At 39.3% G+C, this 21786-nt stretch overlaps 1 protein-coding gene across 4 annotated transcripts in view; it reads left to right on the forward strand.

Moving 5' to 3' along the window:
* Positions 1 to 21786, forward strand: part of MAMDC2 (MAM domain containing 2) — a 164042-nt gene that overhangs the window by 137357 nt on the left and 4899 nt on the right. For 2 of the 4 annotated variants that reach the window (XR_015169705.1, XR_015169704.1), the window contains exons 10-12: positions 2376 to 2469; positions 4437 to 4585; positions 18988 to 19247. Coding sequence is in view for 2 of the 4 variants with exons in the window: in XM_086415505.1 (XP_086271631.1) it covers positions 2376 to 2469; positions 4437 to 4589; positions 18988 to 19247 (507 nt within the window). In the remaining 2 variants the exon portion in view is untranslated. Of the gene's footprint in view, positions 1 to 2375; positions 2470 to 4436; positions 4590 to 18987; positions 19248 to 21786 lie in introns of all 4 variants that reach the window. The other 2 variants (XM_086415505.1, XM_086415506.1) reach the window with 1 other exon arrangement.

Here is a 21786-nt window from a genome sequence, read left to right on the forward strand (position 1 = left end):
CCAATCTGAAAAAGAGTAGCCCATTATTTCACAACTTAATTATAGGTATCTTGATTCCTTCTTTTTTCTCAATTGTAAATATAACAAAATTGAAGAATGTTTAGAAACTAAAAGGAAATTCTATTCAATATCCATAGTTTCTCAAACCTAATAAAAGTGTTATATATTTAGTAAATTTTCATGGTTTTTTTCCTATGTATTTTTAGATGAGTTAGATGTAATTTATCTCATTTTATTTTAATTTTATTATCAGCGGCTTTCATCACTTAACATTATGAGAGGAATATATTCTCTACTACTAAATACTATTTTCAAATTATCAGAGTTAATAATGGCCTGTTTTTTAGATTGCAGCACCATGATTTGTGTATTTCTTCTGTTTTTGAAATCTTGGGTTGTTTGCTTGCTTCCTTGGTTTTATGATCATTATAAAATAATGGTGTAGTAAACATGTGAAAGCATGATAACATTTCTCCTCTTTAGGATATGTTTACATGCCATATGTTTGAGTCTTATTTAGGTAATAATTTACATGGTGAATCATTTCAGTACCACAGAATCTTTTTGAAAAAGTGCTTTTTCACTATTTATGTCAAAAATAGACTTTAAAGCTGCCAAAGGAAAAGAAAGCCAAGATTTTTCTCTGAAGCACAATTAATTCAGTAAATTACAAGGCAGATTACTATTCCTTCCCATAGAACAAGAAAAATTGCTGATAAAAATGGAATTGCACTCAGGGCTGATGACATAGACCTCTGCTTTATAAATGGAGACTAAGCTCCTATGTATAAATCCTGCAAATAATATATTTTACATAGTCAGATCATCCCTATAATCTTTAAGAATAAGAAAATTAACAAAAGTTAAATGAAAAAAACCGAAACATCCCTTTTAGTTCGTTCTTTGTAAATATTGATACATATGGTTATATATTAGGGCTTCCCTGGTGGCTCAGATGGTAAAAAGTCTGCCTGCAACACAGGAGACCAGTTTCTATCCCTGGGTCAGGAAGATCTCCTGGAGAAAGGAATAACAACCAACTCCAGTATTCTTGCCTGGAGAATTTCATGGACAGAGTGTGGCAGGCTACCGTTTATGGCATTGCAGAGTCAGACATGACTGAGCTACTAACACACACACACATAGCTATGTATTATTACATCTCTAAACTGTCTTTTTCTTATAATTTATAGTAATATGAATCCAGTTCAGTAAACTTTTACACATCTTATAATTAGTTATTCTGAAGATATTGGCCTAAGACATTTTATATTTTGCATAGTGATAAACTGTCATGTGATGTTTTCAGCTTCTTTTTAAATAAATTCTATATTCTGGTGGCTCTGATCATCAAAGACCAAAGGGATCCTACTAATAACACAGGTAAATTGAAGACATTGTATCCTGAACCTAAAAAAGGTTTAAGAACCTAAAAAAATTTTTTAGGATTTTTAGGTTTAAGAACCTAAAAAAATCAAATGTTCTCGTTGCTCATAATTTGGGTTGTTCTTTCGTTGTATCTTTTTGTTTTTGAATTAAGATTTGTATTTGAGGGGCTGAACATGGACTAGAGACTTTGTGCTCATTAAACATTAGGTTATACATGTGAAGCAACTTTGTACACTGCAAAGTGCAGTGAAAATCTAACAAAAATGTTTTGAAAAGTACTCTTTGCTCATCCTATATATGAAGAGGAGACTTTTAAATTGATTTAAGAAATCCAGGACTTTTCTCTTTTTTTGGCACAAAGAACTTAATAATTTGTTGAAGAGATTTATTTTTCCTTCACATGCAAAATGTTTGACTTGATAAAATAACTGCATTTAGGGCTTTTATTAGTGATAACACTCAGGGATGTAGATCTTTACTTTGGAAATGGAACTTGAGTCTTCAGGTGGCAAATCACTGAGACTTCATTCACCAGATGAAAGAACCACATTGTAAGAAAGTCACTTCCAAAAAATCAGTAGTGTTTGCACTGGAAATGTTTGTAAAAATGCCTGGACTGCCATCAACCCTGTATACACTTTGTGGACTATTTGGGGGAAAATACTTAAAAGCTGACAGGTTTTTCTCTGTCACCCAGTTAACCTCGTGCTTTCCTCTCTCAGTTCTTTAAAGAATGCAAACTAATTTCAGCATTAGTGTATACACTATATCATTGCGAGCTTGACTCTGATGAAAAAAATAAGTGATTCTCGGGTCATATATAAATGGTTAACCATTACTCATGCCACTGTATCTGTACTTCACAGACAATGAAGACAGGCTTGTAGCTTGCTTCCGTACTCCTGTTGTGCTATGTACATCCCAGGATGTAAGAGTTTCCAATTTTCAGTTAACTGAACTCATAGTTTTATTTTTCTTCATTGCAGGTGGTTTTCATGAGCCTGTGCAAAAGTTTATGGGACTGTGGTCTAGTGGCCTTGGATGACATTACAATAGAATTGGGAAGCTGCTGGTCTCCAGGTAAGATGACTGTCATTTCAGCTTTCTTTGTTTCCCTGGCCAATTCATGGCATGTCCTGTTTCTCTAATAATACACCACATGGATTTAATCTCTGCTAGTCTGTCCTTTGCTTTTCTTGCCAGAAGTGCCTCTCTCATTTAGAAGTGATGACTTAAATACAACGTATGACTTTGCACATGACTTGACCCCTATATTCTCATCTATAAGAGAGATGGTAATACCTACTTGAGTAGTGAGGATAACACATATAAACTCCCTAGCCTTGGACCTGGCACAAAGCAGTGCTTTGAAAACAGATACCCTCTGATAATTACTCTTGTTATGATTACCTTACTTGCCTTACTTGAATGCAGATTTTCAAGCTATATTGATGAAATTGTTATTATACATATACTAGGCTAAGCATATCATTTCTAAATCATAATAAAATAAATATTTTCTAAGTGGATTAAATGACAATGAAACAATGGACTGAGCATTGATGATAGTGACAAATATTATGGCTATGTGTTGGACATTATCTCTAATGAGAAAATTATGGGTATCTCCACCCAGATCGGAGAAGGCAGTGGCACCCCACTCCAGTACTCTTGCCTGGAAAATCCCATGGACGGAGGAGCCTGGTAGGCTGCAGTCCATGGGGTCGCGAAGAGTCGGACACAACTGAGCGACTTCCCTTTCACTTTTCACTTTTCATGCATTGGAGAAGGAAATGGCAACCCACTCCAGTGTTCTTGCCTGGAGAATCCCAGGGATGGGGGAGCCTGGTGGGCTGCCAACTATGGGGTCACACAGAGTCAGACATGACTGAAGCGACTTAGCAGCGGCAGCAGATCATTTGTATCTATCTATTAATTACCACTGCATCCTAAGTCACAAGGTATCCATTTCTTTAACCAGCAGGCATATTGTGGTATCTATTTGGCACTGGAGAATAATCTCCATGTTTATTTAATTAAAAGACAATTTGTTTGTAGTCCCTTGATTTGTGTGGTGCTGCAAGGACAACATAAAACAAGATAAAAATCTCTACACTCAAGGCATAGAAAAGAGAATGAACCTTCATTAGCTTGTAGTGTATGTAAAACAAAATGAAGTAAAATAATTATCATGCTAGAGAAGGAAAAGATGGGTTGTTTATTGGAGAATCTAGATGTAGGAAGGTAGAACCAAGTTCAGCCAAAGAAGTTCCCAGGAAGTTGGGAAGTGGCGCCACTCTAATATAATCATTATTAGAGTTATTGAAGATAGCACCCAAAGACAGAAACATTTGTTTTTGTAAATGGAGAATAAGCCTCCAGGTAGAAAAACACCAAGTTCTAATATTTATTTAGCTAATATTTATTGAGTTTTACATCTAAACGTTTTACACACATCATCTCATTTAATCCTCACAGCCCCTTTAGGTGGATACCATTAATATTCCCACATTACAAATAAGAATGCCGAGACACAGAAAAATTCAGTAACCTGCTCCACATGTATTAAGCTATGTCTCCAAAATCACATTTAATTTTTTCACATTCTCTCCCTCTTCCAAAGTGACTATAGCTTTGCTCTGAGGATTTCCTTCACTCATTCTGGATTTCTGAAGAAACCTCCTGCTTGCAATTTTATTATTTTTATGTTTCCATAAAGGCAATATACCTCCAATTGTCAGAGAGTTTTACAATCTCACTCATACAAATAAATTCACAAGTCAGAGAAAGTTTCTTTCTCAAAGTATTCCAATACTTTTGGATCTAGATTTCTGATTGTTCTCTGCCGCTATGGCAGAACCAGGGTGAAGTCCAGACTCTAGCCAGAGGCAAGAGCTTGGCTTGGAGTGCTGGTAGGTGGGTTGCCTCTCTATGTGGGGCATGTGGCCAGATGATAACCACACATTAGTGTGGGTTTCCAGTGAGCCTTGGAATATATATTCATTGAAAGAGCCTCAATAGTCACAACACCTGCTGTTTCCTTGCAGAGAAGCTCCTACTTCCACCAGGAGAGTGTACTTTCGAACAAGATGAATGTATATTTACTCAGGAGAGAAGAAACCGGAGCAGTTGGCAGAGGAGAAGGGGAGAGACTCCCACCTCCTACACCGGACCAAAGGGAGATCACACTACTGGGGTAGGTGAGTTATGCCACATGGTGCTGTTTCCTAAGGAAACCTGAAATAGCTTTCTAGGGGTTGTTTACTACATTCTGATATGTGAAAACTAAGGTGTCTAAAGTGAACTGCATGTGGGATATTACACACATGGGATAGGTAATTCAGTACGTGCATTTAAAATCATTCTTTCTGTTTATTATATTGCTCATTATGTAGGTGCAAAAAGGATTTAAATGAGCTTACAAAGATATGCACACAAAGATAATTAGAAGTAAGGTTTAAAAATAAAAGAGAGATGGGCAAAAATGAAAAAAATAAAATAGTGGTCTAAAATGAAGCCCAGGACTGAGGCCTCGTATAGAAATATCTGGCAGACAGGGAAGATATATCAGTGTGAGTCCTCACTTTCCAGAACCTGAAAAAGATGGAAAAGTCCTCTGTAAAACATGATTTACTGTGTTCTTAGGATAGAAACAGATGAAGCAGTCCACCAAGGGATGGAGGCAATAGAGGGGTGCATTTTTCTGTAGGAAATGTGTAAACTACACTAAACCAGACTAAAAGTTGTTTCACTTCTTATTATCACCATGTGTCGGCAATTTCAAACAATGTCCATGATAAAATACTCCTTGATGAATAGACCTCTTCCACTGAGGCTCTCAATTTCTCTAGGAACACTAGTTGGATAAAAGCACATCGTTTGGTCCAGCAACGCAGAACTATCCCTGATATTAATATTAAAGAGATATTTCCTGAAGGGTCCTTACAGAGAGTGGCATAGTGCTGTTTCTTATGGTCTACCTCAAAAATAGGCCTAGGAAATAACACCACACAACAGCAATACAACAAAAAATATTGGCTGTATTGGCTAAACTTGGTAGGGTGAAATCAACAACAGCTTTGTATTTTCTTTCCAACACTGTCTTCAAACATACTCTAGAGAATTCTCCCTTTCCCACCCCTGGCAGATCCCACAGCTTCCCAGTCCTGCTGAGGTGTGAGCAGTCACACATTCAGGTGTGTTAAGATGTCCAATTCAAATGACAACCTCAGTTTCTCATTCAGTCGAATCCTCTCTCCCCTTCAGCATGGGCCTGATTCATAGTTTGGAGATGATAAAAGAGAAGACTGTCTGTGCTTGAACTCTCTTTGTTTTACTTCCTCCTCTGCCCAGCATCATCAGGATCCTTTAGCCAGAGTGAGTGGAGGATGGATTAAAAGAAAATAACTTCTAAAATGTCTAGTGTTTCTTCAAATTCTTTCTTGGATACCTTCTGTTAAGACAGATATCTAAGTACTGGCTCTTTTGCATCTCACCGTTTTGGGCACTGTACTCTCTGGCTGATGATCTATGGCTACACTCTTTTCCCCTAGTACGACAGAGATAAAACTCATGTAGATTTTCTACCTGCATCCCTCCTGGCAGTTTTGACTTGGGTCTTTTCAAGAACACCTGGTTCCAGCCACTATCCATATGAGTATCCATTTGGCCTCAGATCCTAAATGCACCTTTGCCTAAGAAGATGATGTGAAACTTGGTCCTACGACTGACCTCTTTTCTTCCCATTACTTCGGAGATTCTGGGACAGTGTTGCATCAGCTAGGGTAGCTGTTGAAGAGATTCAGCCTTTGTTCAAAGGTAGATCAGATTTCTACTTCCAGCACTGAGTAGAAGATTCTAAGAGAGTGTGAGGCTGTATCTGGAAAGACAATGAAGTTAAAAAGATAATTAAAAGATGTGTATATGTTAAGACTATTTTGGTTGGAAATAGTTTGTTGCTCTTTATAACAGGAAAAAAATGTCATTTTAGGGCTGACTTGAGGCACAGCTTGATGTAGAGGATAAAACCATGTCACTGGGACCTTCTTCTCTCCACCTCTCTGCCCTGGTTTTTCTGAGTTGGCTCCTATCACAGTCTGTCCTTTCATGGTAGCAGGAGGCTGCTGCAGTGGCAGCTTCGTGGCCATTCAACACTGAATCTAGTGAAAAGAGATAACTCAAATCAGCAAACAAAAAATGAGCCTCATTAACTGATTGCCAGTGTAATGAGGGCAGGTGGTGGTTTAGTCGCCAAGTCGTGTCCAACTCTTGGAATCCCGAGGACTGTAGCCTGCCAGTCTCCTCTGTCCGTGGGATTCTCCAGGTGAGAATACTGGAGTGGGTTGCCATTTCCTTCTCCAGAGAATCTTCCCAACCCAGGAATCAAAGCCGAGTCTCCTGCATTGCAGGCAGATTCTTTACCGACTGAGCTGTGAGGGAAGCCTCATGAGGGCAGAAAACTATCGAATTCCTCCATGAATCCCCACAGGACTTACTGTTGTACCTTATACACTACAGAGGCTCAAAAAAGCCCTTGGAAGGAATAAATGAACCGATAAGCCCTCCCTGATGCATATAAGAATAGCCACTTAATTAGCAAGACCTGTAGAAAATGTAGTAATAGGGAGAAACTAAACTATGAGATGAATAGAGAAATATCAAGAATAAATCAGTGTTAGTTTGAGTCCACTGTAATCACGATGTCTGTATGTACATTTTTCTGGGGAGGGAGTTGATAGCTTCTCTTCCATTTTTCAGGGACACCAAAAAATCTAGTAACAACAGATCTGAGAAGAGGGTTGTGCTGTGGTAGCGTACACAGGGGAATTTTCTGGGAAACAGTCTGTGCAATGTCTCGGACATGGAAGAGAGGACAAAACAAAAATAGGGAGCCGTGGAGGGAGAGAGTCTCTGAAAAGGGCAAGGGAGGGTTACCAAGCCAGGATACAACAGACCCACGAACTTTGGAGTCAAGGTTCCCCACTCACTAGGTATGAGACCTTGAAAAAGTTACTTCAAGTCCCTAGGTCTCAGTGATGTCATCTAGAAAACGAGATAACTATAGGTACTTGTCTGTTCATGTACTTCAAAGGATGGTTGAGTTTAAACTTAATCAACTTGTGGATGACATCCTCTCTCCTGCGTAAAGACAAAATCTATGAAAATCTGACAAAAGTACATGCAGTAGATATTCCATTACTCATAATTTTGCTCCTTTATTTACATGTAGGGGCACATGTTAGTTTACTTGGTGTGGCTTTGTTTAAAGAAAATGGTATGATTGTGTTTTCTTTGTCTCTCTGAAAACTTTGAAGAATATTTCAGCTGACCGGGGTGAAACTTCATAACAAAAATTGTAATGTAAAAACTTCTCAGTGTGTTCAATATTTATTCCCAGAAAATACTTGACCACAGAGTATCAAATTCTCTGGTGAACAACGTAGAGCATTCTGATTTTTTTTCAGTAAATTTTTCTAGGGTTTCCCTTTTTCCATCGTTTATTTCACCTATTTCAATGCAAACTTCCTAAAGGGTCTCAGGACATCTTTCAATTTTCTAACCACATAACATCTTTTACAGATTATATCTTTTTATTCCTAAGTATAACAATGCAGAGGCTGCAAATTTTGCTGTGCTGTGCCCAGGGTTACCTACAGATAATATAGCATTGGAGTTTTCTATCTTGGTCTTGTTCTTTAAATTACTTTAACAGTTATTCTTCTAGGGAAATAATAACATCTACTGATCATTTATGGAGAGTTTACCATGTGCAGGCACTGTGCTGGGACCTTTATATCCTTAGTCAGTTTGAGCTGCTATAACAAAAATACCATAGACTCAGAGGCTTAAATAGCAGACATTTATTTCTTACAGTTCTGAGGGCTGAGAAGCTCAAGATCAAGGTGCTGGCAGATTTGAGGTCTGGTGAGGGCTCACTTCCTAGTTCATAGTCAGCAGTCTTTTTGCTGTGTCCTTACACAGCAGACGAGGCAAGTGAGCTCCCTGAGGACTCTTATAAGGCTACTCATCCCACCTATGAGAACTTGGCCCTCAGGAGCTAACCCCTCCCAAAGACCATACCTCTAATTACCATCATAGTGGGGGTTAGGATTTCAACATATAAATTTGGAAAGAGGGGAAACGAATATTCAATCAGTAATACACCCTTACCATGACTTGTAAGTGAAAGTATCCATTTTTCATATGAAAGAACTGAAGATTGGAGAAATGTCTTTCCAAGGCCACACAGCAATGATTGGTAGAATAGGGACTGTATCTCAGGAATGCTGGGCTCTAATGTCCATATTCTGTCCACACTGTCTCACCAGAGTTTTCCACCCCACATGATAGTAGGAGACCACACATGACTTCAAACAGCTGTGACAGCTTACATGTGAAAAACACAAGTCTTCACACAGCCACGTAATCTCGTACCTATCACCCTTCATACCAGAGAAAAGGGTCTGCTCTTGGAAAGGATATATTCAAACTGATGGTAGTTTTAGACATCCACTGAAATGTAACCCATCAGAAAGTATCTAAATTTTTCTGATCTGTGAACCAATATTGTCAGTTAAACTCCAGGACCACATTCCCCGCAGCCATTGTATAGCCTAAACCCTCAAAGGGTAGCTTCGCCTTTGAGGGTTAGGACACACAATGGCCTCTAATGGCCTAATGTGGGCTGATATATTGGCTTTCAGATTACAATATAACAAGGATCACCCATTCGTAAATAAAAGTATAAGCAATTAAATACCCCTTTAAAACGAATGTTTGTTAAAGCCACCAGTGTCATATGCTACATGTTTATAAGATGAAACATCTTAGAACTGGGGGCAATTGTAATGTTATATAGAGCAGAGTTTCTATGATCTTGATTTACTCCATATTTTCTAAGTACCTACTATGCATCATGCATCACATAAGAGTGGATGCCCTGCTAATCTCTTAGGGCTGCTGTGATGATTAACCGAGGTTGTATTTCTGAAAGAACTAATACTATACAAGCTCCACTAAAATGAAAATGATATTACCATTTTTGTAGTTAGTGACTCATTCACAAAATCTGATGTTCATCTGGTATTCATTTCTGGGATACTTTCGTGGACTCAGTGTTTTGTGTCATTTGTGCTTTTATATACAGAAAACCATGGCATATGATTACAAATAAAATGACTTAGTAGTAACCAGAAGATTTGGTAGACCTTAAACCAGTGTCTTCCAAAGTACCACTGGGTAATTTAAGGGTTAAGTGGATGAATATTTTTAATTTGATAGTACTATTCATATAAAAGCAAATGTATGGCAAGACCAATACAATATTGTAAAGTAAAAAAAAAATAAAAATAAAATAAAATAAAGAAGATGTTATAAAGATTAATTTTAGAAAAACTCTGAAAACTAGACTACCTCTAAAAAAAAAGAAAGCAAAATATATAATCAGTACAGCAACACCATTATTTCACAAATCTATAGCTTGTTTTCTGTTTTCATGCTAATATGCAGTTTCTTATTTGAATAATGGATTTAAGGAGTAAAAAATGAAATCTATTTAAAGAAATATATCAGAAGAATAATAGTACAGGTACTATGTGGATAAGTAATATATACTTAGTGGTATTTGTGTGGCTAAAGTTGGGGAAACATTTCCAACGTTTGTCAGTCATCTACTAGAACATGTCATTCTACTAGAACAACAACAAAGACAATATTCTAGCCCGACCGCTTGGCTCCCTGTTTGATAAAATAATAAAAGCACTTGTGACATAAATCTTGACTTGCATCGAGCTGAAGTGGACTCTGCAGAACCTGTTTATCCATTTCTTGTCACCATCTATTTGAATGGCTCTGTCCTGGCAGAATCAGAAAGTTCCTTGACACTGATGCTATTTCTTTTACAAGACAGTAAAGACAAATCTTAACAAAGTTCTAAGGGTTTTATTGGTTATGACAATTTTAATATATGATTATATTTATATAATAATATCATATTATTAATGTGATGCCATGCTGTCAGAATTCTTCTTAAATAATTGTTGTAGTTGTCCTGGAGTTTACATGGGTTTTGTGACCAAAAGATAGTAGAATAAACAAATCAACAGATAACTCTCCAGTTTAGTGAGAAAATGCCTTCAACTGTAACATTTCCTAGCTCACTGAGTCCACCAGTGAACAGATTAAAAGTCATCCAGTTTTCCCTATCTCTTTCCCACAGCTACGTCCTAGAAAAGTAGCTATTCATCACTAAAAAAAAATAATAATTTCCAAATAAAGAGACACCATCAATTTCTTCTGTGTTACTGTTCAGTGTTTCAATACATCTTCTGTACTTCTGGCAATTAAATTCTCTCCAACACACTGCTAAATAAAGGTAGGAGTCTTATATGAACCTTCTTGTGTAGTAGAAATATGCGTGACACATTAAAATACCAAACAATGACAGTTACTTATAAACTGTGCTGTTGACACAAAAGAAAATCAAAACTATATATTTAATGTGTTGGCTATATATTAATAGCTGAAATTTAATAACAGTCTCATTCAAGTCCTTGTCTTTTAAGAATTTCGGTAGCTGATATCCAGACATGTAACAATGCTACTCAACTAGTCTGAAACTATAAGGGCAATTAGCTCTAGAATATTAAAATCTCCGGTCTCCTCAGTTTTTTTCATAATTTATCTTATCACACTAATTTCTGGTATTGTTGGACCCTACTTACCCAAGAGAAGACTTCTATGACAAGCTTTTTTAAAAATAGTGGTAAAATATACATAACATAAAATTTACCATTTTAGTCATTTTTACGTACATAATTCAATGGTATTCAGTACATATACCTTTTTTGTAACCATCACCACCCCAGAACTGTTAAAAGTTTTCCCAAGTTGAAACTCTGCCCCCAGTAAGTTAATAACCACTCATTTATGACACGCTTTAAAAATCATTTAAAAGATACAATAAAGAACAATAATTTTAGAGACAGACATATTTAGCAGTTGTTCTTCCCAAAATATTGATATCTTTTCCCCCTGATTGTTAAGACTCGTCTTCCAGCTTAATGAAGCAGCTAGCTGTTCATTCCACATGGCCTCCCACTCCTTCCCAGCCCTGGTGCGAGAGGGCCGCAAGACTAGAGAACAGCTGCTTCACTGCTCCCAATTACGAATATGGTGTGTCTCAACACATCACAGTTGCTGAACAAAGAACAGATGGGACCCTGATCTCCCAGTAGACCCACTGGAACACCTATCCTGAATGTTAAGCAGTGATCCACAGAAAGAAAGTAATTTGTCTTCTCCAGTTAATAATACCTTCCACAGACTGGAATCCTTCATGTGCAGGGACACTTGAGCCAGTCTGAGGTTTTATCGCTGGGGCTCCTGGCTCCCATCCAGAGAGCTTTTGTTTGCTGAGACAGACAGCGTTTGGAGTTGGAATGTGGCAAAGCTTGTCAACACACAGGGCTTTTCTCTGCTTTCCAAACACATGTGAGGCCGACTGTCTCTCCATGAAGCTCTGATCTTTTCTGGGGAAAGGAAATGTCACATGCAAGTCAAGAAGAAAAACATGTTTGGAATCAAGAGTAATACTTGGTCTGGGCATCAGACAGCTTCTGATCAGTTGACAAATACGTGACAATTATTTTTAGGTATAGATATTGGTCTCTCAGTCGCTCAGTCGTGTCCGACTTTTCGTGACCCCGTGAATCACAGCACACCAGGCGTCCCTGTATATCACCAACTCCCGGAGTTCACCCAGACTCACGTCCATTGAGTCAGTGATGCCATGCAGCCATCTCATCCTCTGGCGTCCCCTTCTCCTCCTGCCCCCAATCCCTCCCAGCATCAGAGTCTTTTCCAGTGAGTCAACTCTTCACATGAGGTGGCCCAAGTACTGGAGTTTCAGCTTCAGAATCATTCCCTCCAAAGAAATCCCAGGGCTGATCTCCTTCAGAATGGACTGGTTGGATCTCCTTGCAGTCCAAGGGACTCTCAAGAGTCTTCTCCAACACCACAGTTCAAAAGCATCAATTCTTCAGCACTCAGCCTTCTTCACAGTCCAACTCTCATATCCATACATGACCACAGGAAAAACCATAGCCTTGACTAGATGGACCTCTGTTGGCAAAGTAATGTCTCTGCTTTTGAATATGCTATCTAGGTTGGTCATAACTTTCCTTCCAAGGAGTAAGCGTCTTTTAATTTCATGGCTGCAGTCACCATCTGCAGTGATTTTGGAGCCCAAAAAAATAAAGTCTGACACTGTTTCCCCATCTATTTCCCATGAAGTGGTGGGACCAGATGCCATGATCTTAGTTTTCTGAACATTGAGCTTTAAGCCAACTTCTTCACTGTCCTCTTTCACTTTCATCAAGAGGCTCTTTAGTTCCTCTTCACTTTCTGCCATAAGGGTGGTGTCATCTGCATATCTGAGGTTATTGATATTTCTCCCGGCAATCTTGATTCCAGCTTGTGTTTCTTCCAGTCCAGCGTTTCTCATGATGTACTCTGCATATAAGTTAGTCTAAATCAGTATTGCCTTAAGGGATATATGTTTGGGCTTAAAACAGAAATTACATCCTGAAGGAGTTTTAGAAAGGTCAAAACTCAAGAAAAAGGTCAAAACTCAAGAAAAGTAGACTAGTGCCTGTGCCCCAGAAAGGTGTAATTATACTAATGTTCCCCTGGCTGTTCCCCGTCTCTTCCAAAAGCAGCAGTTACACATGTCAAACAGTTTAGGAGCTTTCCTTACATATTTCATGGTACTACACAGTGATCTGGAACTAGAAACCTTAGGTAATGGCTTCAGCCTTATACCCAAGACCCAGAGACTCATGAAAGGAAAGCATTACCAGAGTAATGCATCACCCAGTTGAGGCTGACTGATTAGTGCACTGTACTCACACAAGGAAGAATTCAGTTGGATAATCCTGGAGGTTTACCCCTCTAGCAGGACCTCAGATGATTTTGCCCAGGACTTGGGCTTCCCTGGTAGCTTAGACAGTAAAGAATACACCTGTGATGCGGGAGACCTGGGTTCGATCCCTGTGTTGAAAAGATCCCCTGGAGAAGGAAATAGCAACCCACTCCAGTATTCTTCCCTGGAGAATCCCCATGGACAGAGGAGTCTGGTGGGCTACAGTCATGGGGTCACAAAGAGTCAGACATGACTGAGCGACTAAGCACAGCACACAGCGTATGTCGTCACTGGGATTACATACTATCACCACTAGGTGGAAGATACTTCTTGCGTCATCTCTCACTTATAATGGACCCATTGCTTTCTTTCCATTCTGAAAAGACTTCCTGTTGTAGGCCCGCAACAGTCTTTTCTTTCCAGCTTCCCAGTGACAGCGTCTATCAGAGGAGCCTCCCTGTCCCCTATCCTCCCCATCCCATTAAGTGTTTCGTCTTTAGCTAAGGTCCTTTTCTTGGGATTCAAGTGGACCTTTTGAGAGTCCCAAAGGCAGGTACCAAAGTTATTTTTCTTTGACTTTCTTCTTATTTCCTTAAGAATTATTTTTGGAGGAAATATTTTTCAGTTTAAACATGCATTAAGGTAGGGTTTCAGTTCATTGTGCTGTACTAGTTTACATATAGGATAGTACAGAACACGGTTGTGCATAGTAGGTGAAAAACAATGTTTATGTTTTGACTTTATTTTCCATGGGATTAAATTAAATACACCCTTCTGTTAGGGTTTTGTGTATCAGTATTTGTTTACATCCAGTAGCTTCAGTTCAGTTCAGTTCAGTTCAGTTGCTCAGTTGTGTCCGACTCTTTGCGACCCCATGAACCGCAACACACCAGGCCTCCCTGTCCATCACCAACTCCTAGTATTAAAGAAAAGAACAATAAGATTTTCTTTCATTGCTGAAAGTATAAAAACCCCAGTGCTTCTTGTGTAGCAATTTTCTTGCCAGTGAAAGAATGAAGGTAATGAAGTTAAAGAATGTGTGTTTGGCTAAAAAAAAAAAAAAAAGTCAGACAGTATGTAACTAGGTTGAGAACATTTTCTTTAAAATGTGACTTTATCAAAACTTGGACTTGTTCCTATTTTGCTTTGGAGCATCCTAGTCAAGTACATGTCTCGTTGCCAAGATCTTCACACAACTGGAGTAACCTTGGTAGAGCCATGTGCTCTGGAAATGGTCAGACTGGTCTGTGATTTTTGTTCATTCAACAAATATTTATTGAGCATCTGCTATGTTCCAGACACTGCTCTAGGACCTGGGGGCATAGCAGTAAACAAGGAAATATCTCTGCCTTTGAGTGTTCTAGAGGAAGGAGACAGACAAATATAAAAATAGGAATGTTATATAGTATGTTAAGAGGCAATTCAGAGAGGGGAATGGCAACCCACTCCAGTGTTCTTGCCTGGAGAATCCCAGGGACGGGGAAGCCTGGTGGGCTGCCATCTATGGGGTCGCACAGAGTCGGACACGACTGAAGTGACTTAGCAGCAGCAGCAGCAGCAGCAGCAAGAGGCAATTAAATGGGATGGAAAATAATAAATTAGGGTATAGAGAAAAAGGAGTACCAGAGGAGGGGCGATTGCTATTTGAAACAGTGTAGTCAGAATAGGCCTAATAGAAAAGGTAATATCTGGGCAAAGACTTAGAGGTGAGAGAGTGAGATGTGAGATTATATGAAAGAAAAGCCACTGTAGGCAGAGATTAGCACATGCAAAGGGCCTGGGGTGGTAGCAAACTTACTACATTCTAGGAATGGTATAGAACTCAAGTGTATCCTCGAGACTCAGAGTGAGTGAGGAGAAAGGTGGTAGGAATCAGGTAAGAGAATGAGCAGGAGTTATAGAGAGCTTTATATGTTGTCAAGCTTTCAGCTCTTACTCGGAGTGAAATGCTAAGCTAGTGGAGGGTTTTGAACAGAGGAATGGTAAAATTTAGCTATTGCTTTAGAAAGTTTACAATGGATGCTATGTTTAGATTAGATTGCAGAGAACTAGGGGAAAAGCAGGCAGACTTGTTGGGAGGTGTTGGATTAATCCAAGTCAGAAATAATACTGGCTCAAATTGGGAGGTAGCAGTGGAGGTGGTAAGGAGAGAAGTGATTGGATTCTGGACATATTCTGAAGGTAAAACCAACAGAAATTCCTGACCATCTGGATGTGAAGAGTGAAAGGATATAAAGAATGGCCAGGTTTGGGGCCTGGACAACTAAAAAGGGTGGGGTAAGCTTTAGAGTGAGGCTGTTAGGAGTATAGTTTTGACCATGTTCAGTTTGAGATACCTACTTGACAATAAGAGGACATTACTTTCAATAACAAGCCTGGATTTTAGGAAAGAGGTTGGAAATTAAAATTTGAGATATAACAGCACATATAGTATTTCAAGCCATGAAATAAGATGAGATCACCAAAGAAGTGAGCGAGAATGGAGAGATTCAAACACTGGGTCTTGGAGCACTCCAAGATCAAGAGGTCAGAGAAGAAAGGGTGAACTAGCAAAGGAGTGACCAGTGAAGTGGGAGAAAAACCAGGAGAGGTCAGCGTCCTGCAAACCAAAATAAGAAAGTCCTTCTAGGAGGCAGGAGTGATCTACTGTGTCCAGTGCTACTAATGACAAGGACGACAAGAACTGAAGACTGACCCTTGGTTTCAGTAATGAGGATGTCGTTGGTGAGCACAGCAGACACACGACAGCATCCCAGAAGTTTACAGTAGATCATGTGGATGACTGGTTGACAAAGCCCGTGACTGATCGCCCAGTTTTGCAGGGTGGTAACTTTACTGAGTGAAACGCTGAGGGAGGGCTTGCACGGCACGCAAGATTTGATAAGACCAAATGGGGCAGGACTTTTTCTCCCACCCTTATAATGGCCCGTTGGATTCTCAGATCTGTGGAAATGAGGGAAAGGAAAAGGAGGAATGCCTTGAAGGAGCAAGGATGGAGCCTCTGATCAATTCTGGTTGGGGTGTCCCAAGCATTGCCTTTTGAGAAATGAATAGACTTCACTGACTAGACTTGAAACTTTAAAGATGCTCTAGAAGCCATTTCATTTGTGTGCAATATTTGGGAAGTCTTTTTCCCTCAGTGCAGCCATTAATTTCTGTGTGAAATAATAGAGGGATAACACTATGTAAAAATTTTTACATCATGTATGTAAAAAAATCAATATTGCCAAAGAATATGATGCAATTGGATATAAAAACTTGTGCATATTTTTTCACATTGAAAAGATATAAGCTTTTCATCAAATGAGGAAGGGTTAAGAACTACTTATATAGAGTTCACGGCTTCTTTAAAAAATGAGCCACAGATACATAGAATTATATTATGGGTGTATTATTCTGGAAATTGCTATTATTATATTGCTTATTTTAGTGGCTCCATGGTAATTATTTAACACCAACCACCTCTATTTTTTATGGTGGGGGCCTGACTTGTAGTTATGTCCCATTTCTGTAGTATGAATACTTCCATTGTAGACCATTTCAAACTACCAGAGTGAAGCCATTTGGACCTAACAACAGAAGTCACATAATTGACTGTTGGAGCCAGTGGAAACAGGTTCCAACACACCACTGCATTATTTACATGCAGATTAATCCTGCTTCTGCCTAAAACAAGCAAATTAAAAAAAAAACAAACCTAAAATTAGGAAAGGAAAATGGAAATATAAAGTGTTATATAATTAACATACAGTACATAGTGTATGATGTATGAAGTACAAGATATAAATATGTTAAATGTCACAAATAATTATATTAAATGTTGTAGACTGTGTGGATCACAGTAAACTGTGGAAAATTCTGAAAGAGATGGGACTACCAGACCACCTTACCTGCCTCCTGAGAAATCTGTATGCAGGTCAAGAAGCAACAGTTAAAACTGGACATGGAACAATAGACTGGTTCCAAATCGGGAAAGGAGTACGTCAAGGGTATATATTGTCACCCTGCTAATTTAACTTATATGCAGAGGACATCATGCAAAATGCCAGGCTAGATGAAGCACAGTCTGGAATCAAGATTGCTGGGAGAAATATCAATAACCTCAGATACGCATGTGACACCACACTTATGGCAGAAAGTGAAGAGGAACTAAAAAGCCTCTTGATGAAAGTGAAAGAGGAGAGTGAAAAAGTTGGCTTAAAGCTCAACATTCAGAAAACGAAGATCATAGCATATGATCCCATCACTTCATGGCAAATAGATGGGGAAACAGTGGAAACAGTGTCAGACTTTATTTTGGGGGGCTCCAAAATCACTGCAGATGGTGACTGCAGCCATGAAATTAAAAGATGCTTACTCCTTGGAAGAAAAGCTATGACAAACCTAGACAACATATTGAAAAGCACAGACATTACTTTGCCAACAAAGGTCCGTTTAGTCAAAGCTCTGGTTTTTCCAGTAGTCATGTATGGATATGAGAGTTGGACTGTAAAGAAAGCTGAGTGCCGAAGAATTGATGGTTTTGAACTATAGTGTTGGAGAAGACTCTTGAGAGTCCCTTGGACTGCAAGGAGATCCAACCAGTCAATCCTGAATATTCATTGGAAGGACTGATGTTGAAGCTGAAGCTCCAATTCTTTGGCCACTTGATGCAAAGAACTGACTCATTGGAAAAGACCCTGATCCTGAGAAAGACTGAAGGCAGGAGGAGAAGGAGATGACAGAGGATGAGGTGGTTGAATGGCATCACCTACTTGATAGACATGAGTTTGAGCAAGCTCTGGGAGTTGGTGAAGGACAGGGAAGCCTGATGTGCTACAGCCCATGGGTTGCAAAGAGCAACTGAACTGAACTGAAATATTGTACAATTATATTTTCAAGAAGTGTCACAGAAAAATCTCAGGAAAGCAGGGCGGAAAACATATTTGAATACATATTACATGTGGACATATGTCATTTAATTCTCACAACTCTGTAGCACAGAGTTATTTTTAAACTCAGGGAGATAGTGAAGAACAGGGAAGCCTGGAATGCTGCAGTTCATGGGGTTGCAAAGAGTCAGATACAACCTAGCAACTGAACAACAACAAATAGGTTCAGACTGGATAATCCATTAGATCACAGTCACACAGACAATAACTATTAGAACCAAGACTTGAACCTCATCTAGTGACCATTCCCCTAAACCAATGATGGAAGCTCAAAATAGTGTCCATGGATTAGTAGGATAAATTCTCATGTTAATTACCACCTCAGTGGCACAATACTAGTATATTAATTACCTCCTGTATATTAAACTGAATTATAAAGTATTACATGAAAACACTTATTTTGATGGTCAAAACCTTGTAGCATATTTAATCTTTCTTGGATTATACACATTCTCCAAAATTATGAGCTCCTTTATCAGTACTGTAGTCAAGTCATTCATTGACTCTAATTTGTCTCCAAGACAGTACTCAGAAGAGAAATGAGGGGCAGAATAAATTCGGAGTATGGGGTTAACAAACTGCTATACATAGAATAGATAAGCAACAGGGATTTACTGTATAACACAGGAAACAGTATTTAATATATTGTAATAATCTATAATGGAAAATAATCTGCATATATATGTATGTTAGAAGAGAATATGGTGTGTCCTTTTTAACAATACCTGATGTTGCATTGCTCTCAAGGCTACTACATGTACATCGAGGCTTCCCACTTGGTATATGGACAAAAAGCACGACTCTTGTCCAGGCCTCTACGAGGAGTCACTGGGAAACACTGCTTGACCTTTTTCTACCACATGTATGGAGCAGGTACTGGCCTCCTGAATGTTTATTTGAAAAAGGAAGGCAACAGTGAAGAGTCTCTCTTGTGGAGAAGAAGAGGTGAACAGAGCATCTCCTGGCTACGGGCACTGATTGAATATAGCTGTGAGAGGCAGCACCAGGTAAGCCAAGAGAGACAAGAATCAAATGATGGGAAATGTTCCTATACGCTTCTGATGCTCTTTCTTTTTCTTGCTACCATCAAGAATGTTTTGTTCTTTTTCAGGGTCAAAGATAGAGGCAGTACTTGTTTAAGAGCAAACATAATTAGTCTATATTGATTGAACCTAAGCAATGAAAGGGAAATTAGAAAGAGAAAGCTTTTGGATATTTATACATAGAGTAATTTTTGTAATTCAATAGTGAAACTGTAGCTATTTTCATCTTGGTACATTTTGAGTGTCAGTTATATTCTGTGTCCTGAAAACCTCTAAAACAGAGCTTCTCTTTTTTCTAAACCTGGTATTACCTAATTAGTTGTTGCAGCTGCATCTTTCACTCATCATTAGCCATATGCAAGGGCTGCTGTTGTAAGCTTCTGTTTAACAGAGTACATGATCCAGAGTAAATTTTTAAGCCTCTGTCTGCACTGATGCAGAAGAAACTGAATCTTAATCCTATGTCCTGGGCCTCCCTTGAGTCTGCTCACAGGCAGTAGAAGACTTCCTTCCTGCAGGATCCCAATTATAATCGAATCTGAGCAGCAATAAGAAGGAGCCTTTTCAATCCCAGTGGGTGAGATCAAGCAGCCAATTCGCCTAGAAATCAGCAGCAGCCTCCTAAAAGCCTATGACTTTACCTGCCTATTGTTTTTCTTTAGTCACTAAGTCATGTTTGACTCTTTTGTGACCCCCATGGCCTGTAGCCTGCCAGGTTCCTCTGTCCAAGGGATTTTCCAGACAAGAATCTGGAGTGGGTTGCCATTCATTCTCCAGGGGATCTTCCCAACTCAGGAATGGAACCCGTGTCTCCTGCATTGGCAGACAGATTCTTTACCGCTGAACTAGCAAGGAAGCCTTTACCTGCCTACCATAAATCAAAGCTCCAGAAAGTTCTGGGCAGATAACATTAGACCCTTGACTATTCCTGAAATTGCTGTATAGAATTCCAGGAGTGACCTTCAGCTAAAAGCCCTACTTCCTCCTCATCCTTGGTTCTGGACCAGAGCACCCCTTAATGTTAACCTCCGCCTGCTTGGTTTAAGCAAGTCTTCCTAGGAAGAAGTATCCAAAATAAAGACATTATTTTATGCCACACCTTAACCAAAATTGATTTTCTACAGATCTAAATAGGAATGGCCATCTAGGTTGCTGTTGCTAAGAACAAATGACAGATGGAAGATGCACCATTATTCAAGGATGGCCCGTTATCTTGGTGTGGATAAAACTATCTAAACATTTAGTAAAGGAAAACATATAGCCCCAGGAATAATTTTGATAGTGATTTAATGTCTGCTTACAGAAAGAAAATGGATCACTCATAAACTTCCTTATACCACTGATCATCATTCAGGGTTGATGGATTAATTTTTTTAGGTTATCAGGGCACTCACACTATTCAAAGGTTCTCAAGGTGTGGTCCTGACACCAGCAGCAACACCTGAAATGTATATTCATCTAAAATGAAACTCACCTGCAATGCACACTCCCAGGCCCTGCCTTGGAACTACTGAACTAGAAACTCTGGGGCTTAGGGCCCTGCAATCTGTCTTAACAAGAATTGTGGTGATTCTGGAGCATTCTAAAGATGGAGAATCTGTGTCACAGATGGAACAAATCTGAGTCTCTCAGGCAGAGCCTGAGCCTTGATGTTTTCTAAAACCCCCAAATGGTGCTGATGCACAAGAGCTCTAGGATTTGAGATCTGTGGAACAGGTGACCTCACAGCATCTGAGCCCTGGGTATAGGTCCTTGCATATACTAGACTTGCCAGGTGACTTGTTGTCTGAAATTTTTTTGAGCACAAAGTAGTGAGGCACCTGGGGTGGCATCTTGGAATATTTAAGCTCAAAGGGTAAAGAATGACCTGAGAGATTTTTGGCTCCCAATTGGGAAAAAAGATTCCAGATCATTCCTTTAGGCTTAGAATGGAACAGATAATCTGCCATAAGAAATGTTCTTCTTGGTTTTGTGATTCCCTCAAGAATCCCAAATGACTATCTGGAGACCAGGATGAACTAGTTTTTCCCAAACATCCTAGTGTCTAATAAAACACAGAGACAACCATGTGCAAATGGTCATCTTCTCTGTGCTAAGTACTCACAGCGCTAAGAGCTGTGCAGAAGTTCTTCCAGTTGATCTTGTAGCTCTTCTTTAAAGATGGGGAAAACTAAATGTCCAGCTGGTAAGTGGCAGAGTGAGAACTCAGTCTAAACTGGTTCCATTGTTTGCATCCCTAAGTCCCTGTTTTACACTCCCTCCTGCCATAGAAGTCCCAAGATATACTCATTGCCCTGGACGTCACAAGCACTGGGTGATCTTGGAGAAACATCAGTCTCCCTGAGACTGTTTGTGTTAGTTGCTCATTCATGTCCAACTCTTTGCAACCCCTTGGACTGCAGCCTGCCAGGCTCCTCTCTCCATGGAATTCTCCAGGCAAGAATACTGGAGTGGTAGGCATTCCCTTCTCCAGGGTATCTTCCCATCCCAGGGATTAAACCCT

The sequence above is a fragment of the Bos grunniens genome, chromosome 8 (genome assembly GCF_055505025.1).
Source record: "Bos grunniens cultivar Pamir isolate PY7600 chromosome 8, Bosgru_T2T1.0, whole genome shotgun sequence".
NCBI lineage: Eukaryota > Metazoa > Chordata > Mammalia > Artiodactyla > Bovidae > Bos > Bos grunniens.